The sequence below is a fragment of the Lepidochelys kempii genome, chromosome 11 (assembly GCF_965140285.1).
Source record: "Lepidochelys kempii isolate rLepKem1 chromosome 11, rLepKem1.hap1, whole genome shotgun sequence".
NCBI classification, from domain to species: Eukaryota; Metazoa; Chordata; order Testudines; family Cheloniidae; genus Lepidochelys; species Lepidochelys kempii.
Genome location: NC_136390.1, coordinates 40,336,723 through 40,357,260, shown reverse-complemented (window position 1 = coordinate 40,357,260; position 20,538 = coordinate 40,336,723). Strand labels below are relative to the sequence as shown.

General features: G+C 38.1%; 1 protein-coding gene across 4 annotated transcripts in view; it reads left to right on the top strand.

Annotated features, from left to right (window-relative positions):
- Window positions 1–20,538, top strand: part of SLC25A12 (solute carrier family 25 member 12) — a 73,274-nt gene that overhangs the window by 40,657 nt on the left and 12,079 nt on the right. For 3 of the 4 annotated variants that reach the window (XM_073305821.2, XM_073305823.2, XM_073305820.2), the window contains exons 10-14: window positions 3,244–3,328; window positions 4,666–4,824; window positions 9,061–9,113; window positions 9,365–9,445; window positions 18,434–18,574. In XM_073305821.2, the coding sequence (XP_073161922.1) occupies window positions 3,244–3,328; window positions 4,666–4,824; window positions 9,061–9,113; window positions 9,365–9,445; window positions 18,434–18,574 (519 nt within the window). The remainder of the gene's footprint in view (window positions 1–3,243; window positions 3,329–4,665; window positions 4,825–9,060; window positions 9,114–9,364; window positions 9,446–18,433; window positions 18,575–20,538) is intronic. The other variant, XM_073305822.2, reaches the window with a different exon arrangement.

Genomic DNA, 20,538 nt, shown 5'->3' with positions numbered 1-20,538 from the left:
GTAAATATCTCTTCAGTAAATTTAGCATGAATGAAACTTAGGGCTTGTCTACACTACTCCATAGTGCAGACTACGAGGTTTTGAGTTGTGCCCTGTGTAAATATTGCTGGCAAGAACGAAAAGGTACCAAGTTGTTGTGCAAATCTTTGTGCTCTGCAGTTCACACCCCTGTAGTCAGCACTACAGCTCAGTGTAGACATAGCTTGTCAGACATGTTTGCTGATTATTTGATTAATGTAAGAGTGTGTCTATAGTGCAAAAAAAGGTGTCTTCTGAACTAGGGTATAGCAATGAAGACATGGCAACTTGGCTTTTAACTCAAGTTACCCGCTCAAGTTCAACTTCATGCTCCCCATAGGCTTTAGCTTGAGTTAAAAGCTGAGTTGCTGTGTCTTCACTGCTATTTTAACCCAAGTTAGCTAACCCATGTTAAAAATACTCCTTTTTTTTCAGTGTTGACATATCTTGAGACTTTTTTAAACCTAGCAGTTGAATATCAGTATACAGTGGTTAGATGGGTATGACAGCTTCAGTAATTTTCTGTTTATAAATATGCATGATCTGAAAGCTATAGCATTAATTATACTTATTTACATTTGAACACAAGTGAACTACAAACTATAGTGAACACTCATTTAATAGGATGAAAGTGACTTTTGTTTCACAAGGAATTTGAGTATTAACATCCGAATTTAAGTCTGAGTATAATATATTGGTTTTGATAAGACTCTGATGCTTACAAGGAAGAGACTAGCTTTAAAAGATTAAAGAGAAGCAAGTGTGCTGAAGACAGAAGAAAACTGTGCAGGGATAAAAGAACTAGTCCTTTTTCAAGTCTTTTAGGAGTTCATTGCTTTTATCTATTTTTATCTACATAAATCGAGACACCATTTTACTTTGGGATTTATTTAGTGTTGCTTTTTTCAGTATGAATTTTTTTCTGATTCAAGGGGAAATTCTTCAGATTTATCTTTCTTTTCCATTGTACCCATTGGGAAAATATATTTCTGATCTTAACTAAAGGTTTTTCTTCTGATGTAATCTTATGGGGGTTTTTTTATCTATGTGCACAATTGATAAATATCTGAATATTCTCCATTCTTCTCTGTTAGGCTGTATTCCAGTGAGTTATTCTGGACGAAATATCTTGGGGAAGGAAATTCTTGATGGCCGTGTATATTGTGGAAGGCCTTTGTAAAAGTTTCATTATATTTTAAAAGAAGTGAGCTCATCTTAATCTCATAGTTGCCAATCCTATATAGTACCATGTACTTCATGAGCAGCATGAAGCCCTACAAATTTCAGTGGAGCAGTTCAGCAGCATGCTACACATTGCGGGATCAAGGACCTACTGAGACCATTCAGTGGATGGCTGCCAAGATTTTAGTAGAAGCTAACAAAGATCAGTGACATAAAATGTTGTGAGATAAAACTGCACCTTCCCTCTGTTTGGCCTGATCAGAGCCCAGCAATGAGAAGGGTTGCTGCTTGGAACTGTATGCATGATGGAACTTTTAAATGTCTCATTGAAATACACACAGTAATATCCTCCAAAAACAAATGAATAAATAAATACATCTGCCCAATCAAAGTGAAAAAGAATAGTGGACCCCAAAATTATATAATCTTTGCAATTTTTGCTGTATTCTCCACACTTATTTAATAAAATCAAGTAAAGCAAAATGTACAATATATTATAACTTCAAGTTTGTACCTGTGCAATGGAATATCAGTACCAATAGGGCTGCTTAAATGAATTTTCTGCAGTGCCGGCTGCATGGCAATGGCTATTTCGCTCCCCAGTGCTGCAGCAAGCTCAGCACAACTCTTTTAAGGAACCTTAGCGATAGATCCTTTAAAATATACTCCTGTGGATATAGGAACTGTGTTTTCAGTAAAATGCCATATATCTTCTAATGCATATTCATGTGTTCATGTGTGGTCTAAGAGCAAAACCTTTCCGTAACACCCTGGGGCCTCTGCAAGATCTAAATATACTGTCAGGAGTGTCGGGGTCATCTGCCATGGTGCAAATGGCTTTAAAAATGTCAGGGGAATGGAGCAAGGAGATTTACTTAAACACCTTTTGATATTTTCCCTCCTTGCTTGTACAACCACAGCATAAGCAAGAGGGGACTTTGATGACTAATTTTGATTGTAAGGCCTTGGAGGTGGGGTCTTGGTTTTTGTGTCCATAGAGCACTGTGCATATCTCTGGCAAAGTATAAATATCACCCTTACTATGCCAGACCAGATATTTCCCTGACTTGAACACAGTTAATTCCCAATAATTTCCATTTGATCTCAATTCACAATTTTGAATCATTCACTTTTTTTGGAGTGGGAGGAGGGACTAGTCTTACTGCTATCTTCCTTTCCTTCTGTGTGCAATTCATCTTACACTCAATGAACAAACTCTCCTCTACCCCACTGATTTCTGTTTGGCCCAGTTTGCATACTTTACAGAATGCCTCATCGGTGCAAGTTAGACTAGCTTGCTAGTGGCACCTTTTTTCTAACTAGTCGACACCACAATATCAGTCTCTGTAGGCTTTTCCCCTTGCAGATGTACATTTGTTTAAGTCTATCATTGAAAAATTCCAAGGCCATGTACCGCTTTGTTACTCTAGCATATGTCAGTGAAATCTGAGGCTCATCATTATAACTTAAAACAAAAGTCAACCCTATAATTATAACTTATTAACCTCTCAGGGGTGTTATGAGGACTAGATCACTTTTTTCCTTGCTTTTGAGACTGTAAAGTGCTGTATGTGCTAAGTATGGATATCTAATGCATGTATAATGATAAAACATAGACTATATTGATGATGCTCTTGATCCTGTGAGGTGCTGAGCTCTGTCTCTGAGGTCCTCAAAGCTTATTGAAATCAGTGGGCGTAGAGGGCACTCCCCATCTCATAGAATCGAGCCCTACAGAAGGGAAAAATCATAAATTAAAAGCATCTCTGCATGCACCTTTCATATAAAGAAATAATTTTTCAAACTGTTTCTTTGGTCAGACAAGGAATATAGGAGGTAGAACTATATGAGAGATTTATTTGAAAATGTGCTATTTCTTTTATGCCAAAGGAGGATTATCCAGTCTTTTTTCCCTTGAACTAAAGCTGCTGTTCTGTCAAATTTTTTCTTTAATTTTACAAAAGCCAGTTCATAGGCTGCTTCAGTTTCTCACATGTTTTCCAAATCATGTCTCCCTTCTCCCCCCACCCTTCACCCCCCCAGCAATCTTACGGCGGTATGGGCAGGCCTATCTGGCTCCACGTAGCAGAGTCTGCTTACAGGTTCACTTTGGGCTCAGTTGCTGGAGGTGAGTGACATGTCTGTGTACTGTTTTCAAGGCTGGGTTAATGTAATATTATCTCACCAGACTAATGGAGATCATCTAAGGTGCAGTTCATTGTTTGAAAGGGTAAGAACTGGAGAGCTTTGTGAAGTGCTCTTTATTTTTACCTATGATCAGAAGACTTGGCAGAACATTGCAGTGGCAACTCTGGCTCCAGACAGTCTTCAAGGCAAAACGTTCATAATGACATTGGCTTTCTGCATGCAGTATTGCACCGCCATTGATTATACTTGGTGGGAGTGATACCAAAAACATAAGAACAAAATTGAGAGGGACAAAACTGAGGATTTTGCTATGTCTGTCTACATAATTATAAACAAACTTTTTCTTATTTTGTTAGCTTTTGTCAATTTTCCCCTTAAATATAGTTTTTGAATATTTTAACATGCCTTTAAAAAAAATCCATGATCTACTGGTATCATAAGGTTTTGTCCTTCATTTTTTGTAATAGCGTTTGAAAGCTTTGTGTTTGTTAATTTCAGCGGCTTTTTGCTTAAGACATATTGTACGTTGGGGTGAAATTCAACCCCTTCTACTCCTACACAGCCTGAGTAAATGATCATTGTGCAGAGAACTACTCAAGGGTTGGGAGGGCCAGACTCCATCACACAACTTGCAGGAAGGGTTCAGAGAGCCACTGAACGTGTGCCCACCAGCCCTGCAGCAGAACAGGTGAAGTTACAGTGCATTCTGAGCTTTCTGCAGTCCTTACAACCTTTGGCAAATTTCAAACAAGGAGAACAGATTATTTTACATATTCACTTTTCTATGGTTCTCATCACTATAATATCTGTGCACCTCACAAATACGAATATTTATTCTTACAACATCCTTGTGAGGTTGGGACGTATCCTGTCCATTTTACAGATGGGGAACTGAGGCATAGGGATTACACTCCTGATCCAGCAAAGACTGGCACATGTTTACTGTTTCACAATGTGAGTAGTCTCATTAACTTCAATTGGTACTATTCACAGTGTATACAGCCTTCTTATGTGGCATCTCCATTACTGGAGGATTGCAACCACAGTAGCCTATTCTGTACCATCCTGTGCTAATCTCTGTGTGGCTGAATAATTCTTTTGATCCACCAAGGATGCCACGTTGTCCATCCAAGATTTCTTTTTCTGCCTTGTGTTCTGCCATCAACTTTCCCTTGCCGTGCCCGTAAACATGAATTACCCTCTGAACCTCATGTTTCGGGTCACTGCTGTAGAAAACTAGTACTTTTTTTAACAGTCGATTGCAACATACACACCTGTGGTACTGTAGAAATAATGTTTTGTAATTTTTGCTTATAGCTGTGGGTGCCACTGCTGTGTACCCCATAGACCTGGTGAAGACACGAATGCAGAATCAGCGCTCTTCTGGTTCAGTTGTGGGAGAATTGATGTATAAAAACAGCTATGACTGTTTTAAAAAAGTTTTGCGTTATGAAGGCTTTTTTGGTCTTTACAGAGGTAAGTGAATAAATCAAAGGTATCTAGTAATTTTCTTCATCCAGTGCATCAACAGCCAACACCTTATGGGAACACCAAAAAAACTCTTGCTAATCAGAACAATTCTTCTATTTCACATAGCTGAACTGAGTATTTATCTTCCCTTGATCAGTGTCATTATAAACACTTGCTTGGAAAACAGGATCTTTGTTCCTCTAGTGCTATTTCATTGCTTGAAGTCCTAATTTTCTGGGGCATTATGGGTGCTGTGGACTTGATTGTTATCTTGCAAAAAAAGGATTGTGACTGTAGGTGGGAGATAAACAGCAGGAGCAGATGAGTGTCTAAGGAGCAAAGATCCTATTTTAATGCAAATATTTGTTAGAGAAGGATGAGAAATACATAATACAAGACAGAAACAGAATCATTTGAAATGTAATGTCTGAACTAAGGGTCAAATCCTGCTCATCATACTCAAGCAAGTAGTCTCATGCTTTTAATGGTTCTGTTCACATGAGTGATAAATGGGATTTGCTCCATGATTTGTAAATGTTTCCTTAGGAAAAACTAAACATCATTCGCTAGGTGAAGCCTTCCTTGTTTTTTGTTGCTGTCTACTATTGTATTAGTTCTAAAATATGAATATGTCTCATATTTTGTAAAATTGATTATCAGTGTAATACTGATTTTAAAGTCTAAGTTGAGAAATTAAAACTGCTTTTTATCAATCAGGTGCTTCAATATACCCAAATATAGGGGGTCCATCTCATGTTTTTAGCTCGGGCATATTCCGAAGGACTGTTACTATTTCACGTTATATGGTTGGGGCCCTTCTAACTGGTCACTTGCAATCTTTGTGTTTTAACCAACCTCTGTATTCTTATTTACCATTTGGTTTAACTTAATTGTGTTCACAAAAACTTTCTCCAGCTGCCATAGGAGTACTTCTTAAGTTGGTTCTTTTCCTTGGGGTGGAGTCCCTCACCTACTTGATGCTCCCTGTCTGGGTCGTCTGCATTGTGCTGTGTCCATGGAGGCACTGGTAATCTTCCAATTTATTTAAGGGATAACCCCTGAGCAGTTTTTACACTAGAGAATCCAGTTAAAACGAGACTGCTCTGATTAAAGAGGTTTTAATAATCTCATTATTTGTGGTACGTAGTTAATGTTCGACTTTTACATTGTCTTTCTGGGGGCTTGCAATGAAAGTAACACAAAGGGAGGGATATATTAGGGATGATATAGTTAGTGTAGCACAGCTTTTGTTATGGCTCTTGCTAGTAATTTATCTTACTGGTAAATAGATTTGCTTTCCCGTGTTGCTAATTATTTCACAAGAACAATTTTACCCCTTAATTCATAATTTAAAATTTCACCTGAAACCCCATCACTTCTCTTCCTTTTCTAGTGTATTTCCTTTTCTAGTCAAATAGCTTTGCATTGGAGCTTTTGGCTTTGGTGCTGTCTGAGTTTTGATTGTTGCTAACAGTACCAATGTTGCCTCTTTTTGTAACCTTTGACAAGCACTTTGAAAGCAAAGACTCTCTCTACATGAATGATACACAATGTTTTACATTTTTAATGTATTGCTTAAAATAAACAGTGATCAAATTATTTTTAGGTCTGTTCTATACTTGTTTTTAATTAGATTGTATGGTCGTTTTTAGCATTTTTGTGTCCTTGAAAAACTTAAATCTGTGGAGAGTCTGATACTGAGTTCATAGCGCTAGATTGTTTCCACAACCATGCCAGACTGTCATAATTCAAATTATGTAGAAGTAGAAGTACAGAAACATTTATATTGCATTCACAGAAGAGATGCCCAGTGTATCTGTAGGTGGATTCTTGTGTGCATAAATGTGTTAATTTTAATTGTATTTAGACAGAATAGGACAGTGCAGACGTGACGTGTGTTTTTTACTACATAAATTACATAGAAATAAAGTGATCCCTTACAGGAATTCTTTATTTTTTATTAATATCTGTCATAAGGCTACTGGACTCTGCCACCCAACTCCAGAATTAACTCTGAAATGTTTTGTACGTTCCTCTGGCTAGAATCTCAGGCTCTCTGAAATATAGATTTATGGAGTGTGTGTGTGCATGTATTTAACAGCACATAAAAGGCAGTGGGAGGTGTGTCTTGTGGTGTTTTGTCTAGTAGGGTTTTTTTGTTTTTTGTTTTTTTAAACTGTGGGCACTGTAGAGCTGGATTTTCTTTTCACAGTGGATCAGAGATTCAGGCTGGGAGGGCAGTGTTTCTTTTTGTCATTGTCAACTTTTCTTTGTATGTAATAAGTACCTTTCCTCAGTGTAGTAAGCCTGTAAATTGCACAGAAAATACTGGGTTGGAAGAAAACAAGACATTGCATGTATTATTTGTTGATCTTTCTATGTAGGTACATGTTTTCTGTGGGTTCGGTTAGAGGAAGGTACTATGTGAATTAAATGGGCTAAGTGTGGTGGGGGATCTTTATACCTTCTTTATTATTTAAATAGCATAATATTTTCATAGATTTTTTTTTCCTGCCTTACCCTTGCAAGACAGTAGGAAACCTGTGGTTGTATTGTTTATTGTTGTTGTCTGATATCACCTATAACTGGTGGTCTGTTGTTCCGGCCGTTGAATGACAAAACTCTTGGCAGGTTAGCCTAATATTCGTTAAAGCTACAGTGATATCATCAAAGGGACAAATCAATACTTTAACAATTTGTAACCTTTTATTTATGCAGGTTTTGTAACATATATACTATACTGACATGATTATGCAGAAGATTTAGAATAAAAGTAACAGGAGCTGATCTAATCATGGATGTTAGGAAGTTAAGACTGCCATCTACTGATTTATTCTTTTAATCAGTCTGCTCCTAGAAACGTGTATGAGTAGGTCATGTGCTTTTGTCGTTGATTCGGTTTGACTGATAGTAGTATGTATGCAAGAATATTTGCAGGCTGTCTACAAACAAAACAAAACAAAAAAATGTCCGTCTCATCAGCCTCTCCAAGGTATGTTTTAGGGGTCCATCAACACACACACTTGACAGAATAGAAAACATTTATTAGTAGCAATTTTTAAAGTGCATGCTACCCTGTTGTACTGAAAGAATGGAAATCCTTTAAAGCCTTAGATAAGCTGTAGCCTCTAGCAAATTGAGCCCTGTGACTCCATATAGAAGTTAATTGTTAGTTTGTCTTAGGCAGCTGCTGCATGCCAAAATGTAGCCTGTAAACAACATTTTTAATGGTTTAAAAGCTAAAGTACTGCATGTGCCACCTCATGTGGTGCTTGAAGAGAAACTAGTGAATTCGAATTGAATGTTACTTACAACTAACTTTTTTCCCGAATGCTGATCCTCGATATCCATTCTAACTATGTAAGTTAAGTAATAGGAAAAAAAAGAAAACCATACATTTTGAGTAGTACGTTGTCATTTGGGCAAAGGAAACTTGTGTGTGTGTGTTTTGTGTTTTATTAAACAAGTCACCTAAGTAATGGCAACACTTGGCCGTGTGTAACGATGCTTTGCTTAGATGTCTAATACTGTCTCTTATTTCAGAGACAAGGTGGGTGAGGTAGTATCTTTTTATTGAAGCAAATTTGGTCGGTGCAAGAGACAAGCTTTCAAGCTTACACATTTTATTTATTTTATGTTGGGAATTTTGACATTTAACAGGTTGTTACCAAACTTGCTTTAGTTATCAAATAGCATGATTATGTGTTTAATGTGAATAAATTAAATCAGGTAGGGAACATCCTTCATCAAAAGTACAAGATAAACTTTTGTAGAGGAGAGATCCAAGCTCAGTCTGCTTTCAGTGTACTGCAAGGATGAAAATATTAGACAGACATTCTTCAGCCTCACTCTCTCATAGAGTAAATCATTCATTTGTATACTTCATGGGAGAGTGGTGCTGAGTAAGGAGGCTAAAATATTCATGAAAATGCTGAATGATCCATTGTGTAAACAAATATTCCAAGCCCCTCCCGTTTTTTACCCCTATTTCTGGTTTCACTTGATTATGGAAGGGGGATTCAATTATCCTTTATATTGCCAATTTCAGCAGAAGTATTAAGATGTTCAGTTGTATAAGTACACGTTCAGTAGCCAATGTTACAGCCAGCTCTACATGCAGAACTGGCATTGAGTTCAAAGGAAGTTCCACCTGTGGAGAGGCAGGAGTGTTGGGCTCTTATAAAAGTAATATTTTCTTTGATAGAAAAAAATGCTTCCTAATGATTTTCTCTATCTCTATAGGCTTGTTACCACAGCTTATAGGTGTTGCTCCAGAAAAGGCCATTAAGCTCACAGTAAGTTTCTCCATTTCTAAATTAATTCTGTCTCTTACTAATCTTTGTCTGATTTGTAGTAGTAAAAGACAAGTCTGTTTTCCTGGCATTCCCATGTTTGTAGAAGCAGCTGGGCTTTGTTTCCTTTAAATGCATGAATGATGAACACTTACTAGTGTTCCATTAAGTTTGGTTACAAATGTAATGTGTATTGATCAGAAAAGTTCAAGTAAAAAACTGTTTGTGATACATAAATTGTATATTTTTATTAGGTTAATGATTTTGTCAGAGACAAGTTCACTCAGAGAGATGGTTCCATTCCAGTATTTGCAGAGATCCTTGCTGGAAGTTGTGTAAGTATCAGTTCTGTGCTGTTCATACCTATGTTAAAAAAAAAAAAAGAGTGAGAGAATTCCCACCCTTGCACTGGCCAGTCAGAATAACAGATAAAGTATAATGTATATTCCATGACATCAGGCAAACCATCCTCTTCCACACAGAAACATGGGAAAAGTTACTGAAACTCTGTAGTTCTCCATGTGGAGTGCCCAAGCATTATCTACTTGTTTCAGTTCTGTGAGAAAGGGGCAGGAAATATAGAGTGATCCAGTTCCCTAAGATCTATTCACACCCCCTCTTCCAGTCTCATGAATCGTGGAGAGCAGCATGGAATTATGGCCCCTCTGTATTGCTCCTTGCTAACATATGAGATGTGCTGGCATTGCTGACCCAGCCAAAGCTGCTTGTTACGTCCATCCCTCTTCATTGTTACCTTCAGCTGCAGAGATAAAGTGAATACTGCTGTCAGCAACACTGATGCTGAGTGAATCTTATACTTTATAATTTGCCATGGAAGCCTGCTTTGTGGAGTGGCTGCTTATCACTGCTCCTATCTTTGACTGACCATACTTTCCCAGCTCAGTCAGACTGAGTCCCAGGATGTGGTGTTCATAGGAGGGGCTTCCGCAGTCTCAAAGAGAGGGTGCTCCTCCTCCCTTTCCATAGTTCTTGGCACATTTGGATGGTATTAATACTTTGCGTGAAGGGGACGAGATGGCTCACTGTCAGTCCTTGAGAATACAGTAGAGGGATCATCATCAACTTCCTTTGGTCCTCCCAGAAAAAGTCCCATAGAAGGGAGTTTAAAAACTGACTTGGACAGCCCAGTTCCTGCTGTAAATCTCAAAAGAGAATTAAACCTACGTCTTCACTTGGTATCTTCTGTTTAAAAACAGCAACGACAACAACTCTTAATATATTGTTTACATAAATGTAAGGAGATTGAATAACAGTATTTATTGGCTTTGAGCTAACAGCTCTGAGGGAGTTTGTTTAAATTCCTTTATACAAAGTTTTAGAGTTATTTTACTCCATCTTTTAACTAAAAGCAGCATGTAAAAGTAGTAAATATACAAATGGAATTTACGCTGGAAATGAAGTCTATAATTTGGTAGTTCTTTAAGCAATCTGTACTTGGTTTGCATTTTTAATGACAACAGACTTTGGTGTTTGTAACTTGGCTAATTTCATTTGTGGGATTTCACAACATTTGGTAACAGTGTAGAATGTTTAAAGCTGGTTAGGGATACTTTTGTAGCAGAGAACCCTAATAACTTCCAGCTGGAAGTTGGCAAGCTGGAATAAAACCTCCTCAGCTTGCCATACAACCTGGGGCAATAAGGTGGTTGACCTCTGCAAGATTTAAATTCAAAGAAGAAGCCCTGAAGGTAGGCTAATTATAGTTCTCCCTGATTAGATTTGGCAGTATGGTACATACCTGAGTCTTCACCTGTCAGTGTACAAAGTTTACTTTTATGGAAATGGGTAAAAGGAGTTGCAATATGTAGCTAGCAAAAATCAACCACAAACGCTAACCTTCTTCTCGAAGGCTCAGTTGTACAAACAGTATTTGCAGACTGTGTAATTCATTAGGTGTTTTTCTCTCCTGTGATGTGTTAAGTTAAAAATATTTGCAAGATATTTGTAATTTCCATCTGGCTGTGAAATCTGATCATCAGATTTACTATGTTTAGATCCTTTTGTACCAAAATGTTTCATACACAGTAAAACCTGCATTAAAGGCCATATCTTTTCTGGTAAGTAGTTCCCTATCTGAAGGATATTCTTTATCATATATGAAGAGGACATGTGAAAATTTGAGAGAATGTTTGATTTTCATATAAGGGTTCAAAAATTCAGATGCTCCTCTGAAATTGAGGACTCCCCATATTGCTATCCAAACACAACCCTCTCCTCCAATTGGCTGTATTCTCAGTAATTATTTTCTTGGGGGGCGGGCCATTGGCCTACTACTTCTCTCTGGTGTATTATGGTGTGTCTAGTAGTCCTGTTTCTCCCCTTTTGGCATCTGTAGGGGAAGATGGCATACCTATTCTGCCCCTCCATTCATTTTTAGGAGGTGCAGACAGCAGACCACTTGCCCTCACTTCAGCTACTTCAGAGACCACATTCTCTTCCTTGTAGCCTCTGTAGGTCACGTGATAGCTTACAAATGGGTGACTGCTCTGTTGCTTCATGTCATTTCAGCTTCTTTTATTCTTTTCACAAATACTAGTGTTGAATCTAGGACACACTGCTGGCAACTCATTAAAAGCTAAAGTAGAAAACTGACAGGATTAGGTAGTTGAAACAATGCCAGTTGATTGTCAGTGCTTCCCTCTACATGTTCAGTACCGTTTCCATATGGATCCTGTTCCAAGCAAGGTAGGGCAGGAGAATTCAAAGTGAGGCTATTGTGCTAGCTGAAAGTGGAACCCTGCTGGAGATGCTTCATGAATCCCATCCTGAACGTTGGTTCCCCACCCTCAATGTGGGTCAGCCTCTGTGCATGTCATCTGCTTTGGGGTACAGAGTGAAAAAGTTCTTCTCACTTCTGATGTTTACAAAGATGTCAGTTTACTGCAGAGTATTATCAAATGTGTTGCTGCCCAGCTGGTACAGGTCTGTCCTCAGTACCTAGGCTTAGTGAGGGCCAGGACATGGCAGGGTTTTCTCAGGACTGCTGTGAACAAATCTGCTGTGAACTCCTTTACTGAGGTGTGTCAGAGTCCCTCATTGTCTGTCTTTAGGACACATTGCAAATCCCACCTGGCTCTTTGGCGTACTGTTGACCATTTTGGGGACCCACCTTTCTCTCCCTGCCCATTAATCCATTTTTATTAATTGGGAGTGGGGGGTCGTTAGTGGGGCTGTTGGATTCTCTCCCATGCCAGACTTATTTGTGTTTTCAGGCTGTGTATTTGGGCTGGTGGGTTATTATTAAGTATTGTATTTTGTTTTTTATTGTATGACTCTTGAACACTTTGCTGATAGTTGCTTTATACATGGATTAAATAAATAAAATTAATTAATTTCTGGAGACCTATAAGTTACAAGCTTTCCTCCTACTCAGCATCATGGGTTTTGCATTCAGATGAGAATGCTGTGAGAAAGCCCCATAAGCCTGTATAGTTAAATATTGTCTCTGAAACAATCAGTTCATCAGTCAGGAGGAGAGTCCATGTTAAGTCTGTAAAGCCGCATGCACGCCTATTGTGCTGTATAAATGCTTTGAAAGGACTTTCACAGCCTTTCAGAAACAATGTTCTGTGACTTCTAAAATTAAACAGGAAAAAGTTAATACCTCCTAAACAGTGTGGAGACAGTGCAATAGTAAAACTTGGGACAGGGATGCATCCAGTCCCAACTGGAGGAGATTTCTGATTTCTGCTGGAGGGAAGAGGAGGAGGATGTGGGGTGCAAGAGTCGCAGGAAACCCAAGGCCCAAATACTTCCTTTCAGGCAGATGTGGAGCTTCCACTAATGTTTGTAGCTGTCATATGCATGCATCCATCCAAAGGCCAAATATGACCCTAAAAATAATCTTTTTTTTAAACCATTATGTGTGTTTTTAACTAAAAAACAAATATGATATTGTCTAGTCTCGAAACACTCCTTGGATTTTATTTCAAAAAAAGAATTATTACATTTTAATGGTTTTCTTATGTGCATTTCCTTCTAGCTTGTCAAGGTAGACATTTGTCAAATATTTTTTTAAAAACTAAAGAAGTTATAAAAAGTTTAAACAATTGTTTTTAATTATCAAAGAGGAAAAATGCAGGAAGTGTAGAATTAGAGATGATTGTTTACCTTTACTTGTGCTGTTGTATGTTTTTGCCTGTTGAAAGTACAAGGAGAGTTAAGGGCAAAGTCAGCTACGATTTGAAATTGCTTTGATTTCTGTTACAATCTTAAACATACGTATTTAAATGGAGAGGGGGTGTATTATTTAGCAATCCTGTAGTAGGGTTACTGTAGGTGTATGAACAATGAAAGCTCTGACTTGGGAGTGGAGTGCAAGTTCTTTAAATCAGACCACTTCATAAACATCAAAGAACATATTCTTATTTTAGTTGGTTGAGTGGGGAAATAGTTTTGGTCCAGGATGTGGCAGTTGCAAGGAGGAAGTAAACAAGGGCTTGGAGCAGACATCTCCCACTTTGTAGCGTATGCCTCTGGGGTGGAATTGGAAAGGGCAAGAGGTCTCATGTTGTAGGGTCATTTGTGTATTTCCTTCAGGCTTTGGCATGTCATGAGGTGTTTGCAGTGGGATCTCAAACTACGTCTTTTCTCTCATAACCTTTGCTGTCAATTGTAGTTCCTTCATTTGCTTCTTGTGGAGTTTTTATTTTACGTGACATTAAGGTTAAATAGAAGCTTTTATTATTGTTGTTTCTGATGTGTATGAATAACCTCCATTCAGAAATAAATTTGTCAACCTTTTTTTTTAACGTGTCTGTAATTTAGGTGCAAAAGGACAATTCTATTTTAAAAAGAAATAAATTTGAATATTAGTACTTGAATTTCCTTTGAGATATGTGTGTCTGTTTATATATACACACACACACTCTGTCACAAACACACAAAGAAATAAATAGAAATAGGACTATTTGAAAAAGGAAAAAAGAAGTACGAATATTTGCACAACCAATTTGCAAACAAATATTGAGGATTTACAAGCAGTGCCTGCACTCCACCAATTTCTTTCCATTAACACTTCCTTTCTATCTTTCTGCTTCTGCATTATCTTCAGTACTGTTCCCTATGCCTCATTTTACCTCCCTGATCCTATCCAATTTAGTCTCCCCTCTTCCTTATTCCTCAAAATCCTCTTCTTTTCATAATCTTTAAAACAAACAATACATTGATAAAAATAAATTAAAAAATTACAATACATACACTGCCAAAATGTTAACTTTTGCTTCCCATTTTCCGTAAATGTCCTCTGTTTTGCCTTCCCTCCTTCTTCTGTCATACTCATAAATGATATGTTCAAGGAACCAATCTGGCAAAACCCTGCTCATGCAAATAGTCCTATTGAATTCCGTGCAACTACTCACGTGAGTAAAGTTACTCACGTACCGAAGTGTTTGCAGTATCAGGTCTTGGATTGTAAGAACATTTTGGGAAAGTGTGGTGTCTTGTGGGGTATGTCTAAACTGTAGTAAGAGGTGTGATTGCAGCACACGCTGGCAAATGTGCGCTAGCTATAATTTAGCTATTATTGCTAAAAATAGTAGTGAAGCCAAGATGGCACAGACTGACAATGCGAGTATGTGTCTAGGGTCACCAGCATGCTTGTACAGCCCATGCTGAAGCCCGTGCCACCGCATCTTTGTGCTTTTTTTTTTAAGCCATTTTATGTAGATTTAAGCTAGCATGCAATGCAGACATAACCTTAGAGACCTGCAGAGGTCCAAGCACACCTATAACACTGAATGAAAAATAAAGCTGTGTTGAGAAATCAATGTTTGGGCAAGAGAATTTATTTTTAAAGAGCAGCATTTAAAATGAGTTTTAGTTGTGGTTGTAGTTATTATATTATTATATTTAAAATATTCTGAAACTTCTCAAGTCACCTTTGTGACAAGTGTGTCTGTTATTGGAGTCCGTCAGTATCTTGAATACTGTGCGCGCCAAATGTTAATGAGGTTGGTATGATTAATGCACTTTTCAAAATACTACTTTAATGATGACACACAAGCCCGCGCATGTTAGGGCTCCCCTAGTAGATGTGTTTTATGCAGCTATCTGTTGAGCAAAACACACATTTTTAATAGAAAATGGTTAAAGAGTTTTGTATGAATTAGAGTCCTATTTGTCCAACTCTGCCCCTTCAGAAGCAGGCTTTTGTTGGGATTTAACAGAGACCCAGCCACTTTTGCAGATAGAAAAAGAGAATGTTAATTACAGGAAGATTGGATTTTTTGTAGAAAATAGAAATGTTTATGAATTGGTCTGTTTGTGTTTCTCTGCCGTGTGTTAGGCAATGAGGGACAGTTATTTTGCCTGCCCTGCAGGACATTCTAATTTATAGCTGATTAAAAATAAAAACCAGAATTTCATACATGTATACACAGTATGTACATTTAATGAGCAGTTAACAAATTATTGTCTAGCAGAACTGAATTTCTGGTTTCAGCATCTAAATTTGTGGTTTCTTTGAGGATTGTTTTTGTGGTATATTGCATTATAATACAAGCATTCTGCCTAAGATTATTGCTACCACAATTATTGAAATAAATGAATGTAGGAAAATCATAAAGTTTTCAAATTGGTTTGATGTTTAATACAACATGAAGAAAAATGAATTAGGTGATTATTTAACAAAATTTGCCGGCTGGTAATTTTATAAAATTTGTTTAGATTGAAACTCTGAAATGTTTCTTCTGCAGGGCATCATCCATTGTTGTTTTATTGTTTTAAGTGCGTGTGAGGGGGAGAGAGACTGGAAGGAAGGAAACTAGGTCTGAAAAATGGCGTTGGACACTAGTGGCATTATTGCACTGAGACAACTTACTGTATATAGTTCATCACAGAGGAGCTGGGGTCAAATTGAGCTGGCCTGTAGGGGCTCAGCAAGTTGGCACTTTCCCTGATGGCTGCATCAAGTGTTCCAGAAAAAGAAAAATTGAAGACCTAACTCCTCTGTTTGAGAGAGATCCTTCAAAAAGTTATCCAGAGGTAAACCAGTATGATGATGACAAATGGGAAACTATGCCATTAAGATAAATGTGAACTGCCCTTATTTGGGTTCAGGGGTTTTGACTCAAAGCATAATGACCATTTAATTGTCAGGGTTGTCATTCTCCTTTATTGCAAACTTTGATCAGTAGAGAAATAATTTACAGTCGGTGCAGTCTGCAGTTGTGATCAGTGGAGAGTTGATGTTTGATTCCCTCTCCAAATAATAGAAGGGGTGAGAGATAAACTGGGGCTCTGCAGTGTTGTCCTGCCCCTGATTTGAAGTAGCCCAGATTTGCCAACTTTCACTCCATGTTGCATGGCCTTTTAATTACATCTGCCTTTGAAGAGAGGTAGGGAGATTGACATATAGGCCAATATATGGGTGTGTCTAGTTCTTAATTTGTAAAGAAATGATGTTGGGGCTCAAATAGAGGGTGCTGTACAGAGGACGCCATTTTGCGTGCTGCTCCCCTCGGCTGGCCTGACCTTGCACAGACAGTGCATGCGAGGTCATGTTGCACAGAAGATGATATTTTGTAGAGTATGCTGCTCCATCCCTGCCAGCATGACTACACATGACAGAAGAGGCTGAGCCCTGGCAAACCCCAACACAGATTTCAATTCTGGATATGTCGAGATTTGGTTATGAGCTACTGCTTGGCAGGAGGGGTGAGTTGGTTGAACTGCATATTTAGTTTAGTAATTTTAAATCATTGGTAGATGCTCAAAGCCTGGGTTTGGGTGCTTTGTAGGAGATAGGATAGCTGTCCGAAGAAGCAAGTTCCTGCATTTTTCCACTGTGCTCACAAAGTGGGAGTTGAATTCCTGGATGATAAAAAAGAAAGCTGTTTGGGGTAGTCTCCCTTTCCTTAGGTGATGTTTTTGACAGGTTGAAGTGAATGTAAAAGGGTATGAGGAAGGGATTCAGAGTTTTTAAAATGAGAGGAAAATGCTAATTAATATAAGGCTGGACATGTTCAGTGCCACAAGTTTTAAATAGAATTTGTAAATGGTTTTAATTAAAAAATTAAAGAGGGGGAGAGGAGAGAAAGGAACATTGGGGTCGGCAGTAAAGACAAATTATCCGTTTTGTGAGGCACCATGCACTTTGCCAGAAGGGAAGGGTGGTACCTACAGCATACCAAAGAGAAGTCTAAACATGCTACTTGCAAGTACATTTACATGTTTCTTGAATAAACTGTCATGTTGAATCTCTCTAACATTTGAGATGCAGCTCTGTGAAAGTCTTAGGCTAAAATGCAGAATCTGTAGAACAGTTCATGCAGCAATATTAGATGGGAGAAACGAGAAAGATATGGTGCTTCTGCTTTGCTAATAAAGTAAAAACAATTTGCCAGCTATTAAATCTGTGTCATGCTCAGGTCAGAGAAATGGATGCCAGTCTGTATCTAGCTATCTATTTTCCTTTGTAACAAATTTGGAAATGTTGGTATGTCTATTGTTTAGATTTATTTATTTAATTTTCCAGATAGAACAATTAAAAGCTCCACACAAAAAATATGACCACTCTGCTGATTATTTAAAATTACAACCTCAAATATAAATTTCAGTCAGCTTACTTCCCGCAGGCAGCAGCACTAACTACAAATAACACCTCACCACATTGGCTGGTTTTCATTTATTGAACCCAACTATTCTACTGCATATCAAATACAACTGTACAAAATTTCATAACTTTCAGTTTTGTAGAGTTATGGCAACTAAAATATCCATTTTTCTGAGCTGTCACTGCATATTGTAAACTTCATACATATTCCTCTAATATTGATCAATTAAATTTCCCTTTTTAATATTTATTCTTCATCTCTGTGGCAAAACTGTACTTGCTATATACTCTACTTTAGTCTGTGAATGAGAGCAGTTTTCTTTTGTTCCTGTTTTCCTGAGCCTTGGACTGCAGAGCATTATGATTAACTTAACCTGATATCTAATATGGATGAAAGTTGATAAACTTCTAGGCAGTAATGTGGCTGTTTAGAAATATGGATGTCAGAGGGAGAAGAAAAATGGAATGATTGCTGTAATAGAAATCACAAATACATACAGAGCCATGGCAGTCTGCCTTTGTTTCTGTTTCAATTTACTTTAAAACGCACATGCTTTTATGCAGAAGAACGGGAGACTTCAGAACAGGGATTTTACTGAGTGTGTTCCATATTGCAGATACGTAATGTAATAGGGCTCTGTTTTCCCTCAGTGGGAGCCAAAGGTGCTCAGCACCTTGTAGGAGTGGACTCTTACTGGTGTGATATAATGATAGAATTCACTGTAACTCATTTTCTCTGGTCTTGCAGGCAGGATGTTCGCAGGTCATCTTCACTAATCCACTAGAGATTGTAAAGATTCGGTTGCAGGTAGCAGGAGAAATCGCTACAGGACCCAGAGTCAGTGCCCTTACAGTTCTAAAAGAACTGGGAATTTTTGGTCTTTATAAGGTATGTATTTGGGCATTCCTGGCACACCACTTTTAAACCATTTTATGCTAAATTTAAAAGAACTTTTAAAACAAAAACATTGCTGAAAAACAAAAATCTTTTCAAATTTAAAAATAATCTCTTCCTGCAGGGCAGCCACATGGTAGAAAAGTGGGGGGGGGGGGAAACATTTAGCCCTGGTCTACATTAGAGTTAGTTTAATGTAGGACAGCTTACATCGACTTAAATCTGTAAGTGTCTACAGTAAAATGCAGCTGCCACTGATGTAACTTCCCCACTACACCAACTTAATAACTCCACCTCCATGAGAGGTGTAGTACTTAAGTCAATGTAATTAGGTCGACGCAGTGTGTTGTTGCATTAACTGTTGCTGCCTTTCAGGAGCCATCCCACAGTGCCCCACCCTGACAGTTAAATTGATTCCACCGCTCCTGTTGAGGATGCGCACTACCAACACAAGGATTGTAGGGTTGACATGCAAAAGCAGTTTATTTACTGCAGTGGCTGTATGTCAACGTAACTTAGGGCTTGGCTACACTTACATTTTATATCGCTCTAACTTGTTGGCTCAGGGGTGTGAAAAATCACCTCCCTGAGCGTAGAAGTCAGAGTGCTTTAAAGCGCTAGTGTAAACAGGCTCCAAGCGCTGGGAGCCGCGCTCCCAGTGCTCGGAGCTAATCCCTTCGTGGAGGTGGATTACCAGGAGCGCTGGGAGAGCTCTCTCCCAGCGCTCGCGCGCGACCAAACTTGCACTTCAAAGCGCTGCCACGGGAGTGCTTTGAAGTTTCCAGTGTGGCCATACTCTTAGGTCAACTTAATTTTGTAGTGTTCAGGGTAGCAGCCGTGTTAGTCTGTATCCGCAAAAAGAAAAGGAGGACTTGTGGCACCTTAGAGACTAACCAATTTATTTGAGCATTAGCTTTCACAAAAGCTAATGCTCAAATAAATTGGTTAGTCTCTAAGGTGCCACAAGTCCTCCTTTTCTTTTTAATTTTGTAGCGTAGACTTGCCCTTATACTCATATTAGTGAAAGAGGGAAACATAAAAATACTCTCCTGTTCTATCCTTTGGGCTTTTATATCAGGTTGCAGGGAGTCCTGTACTGCAGACCTGCTGGCTTCTGGCATGGATCATTTCATTTGGAGGCTTTTGTGAAAAGTTTCTTTAGCTTTTCTTTTGTGTTTGTTTAGGAGCCTAAATTGTCTTACATTTATTTTGAATCTCAGTTATCTCTATTGTTATCCTCACAGCGGCATCTTCTTTTTGTCTTAATAATTTGGCAGCAGTGAAACAGTAGTAGAATTTAGTAGGATTCAGATCTTTAAGAAGTTAAGTGGTGGGATTTGTCAATAATGAATTCCATTTAAAAAAAAAAGCCTGTACTGTACTGTACTTTACCAGAATGCCAGTCAACAGATTCCTTCCCTGCAGGTATACTTACTACCATCATTACAGATCAGATGTAATGGTGCAGAAGCGATTAGTTTTCTTAAACAAGGAAGAGTATTTCTTTCTGTATCCTGTGCCAGTGCAAGGAGTAATACGTAAATTCAACAGCTATAGGCAGCTGTGCACTTCCATAATATTGGTTTAGCTGATTTATTTATGGAGCTATGTAGCACTGTAAAAATGTGTAAATTTACATCCATAGCTGCAGCTTTTATTCTGAATTCACTAGGTTAGATTCACACAGCTATAATGTTTCCCTAAATAGCATCGATGTTTTGGTACATAGGACAAAATTTTAGTGCAGTAATAATTTTTGTGTCTGGTGACTAGAAAGATGGTTTTATTACAAATTTTATCTTTCTTTAAAATTGAACAGTCATCTCAAGGAAGTTTAGGATAATTAAGTTAAAGAAAAAAAGAATACAAAGCTCAGTGGAGTAAATACCAAAAGGGGACTGGTTTTAAAACATGTAATAGTGGTGAGTGAAATTCATCCAAGCATAGAGTGTGTCTCC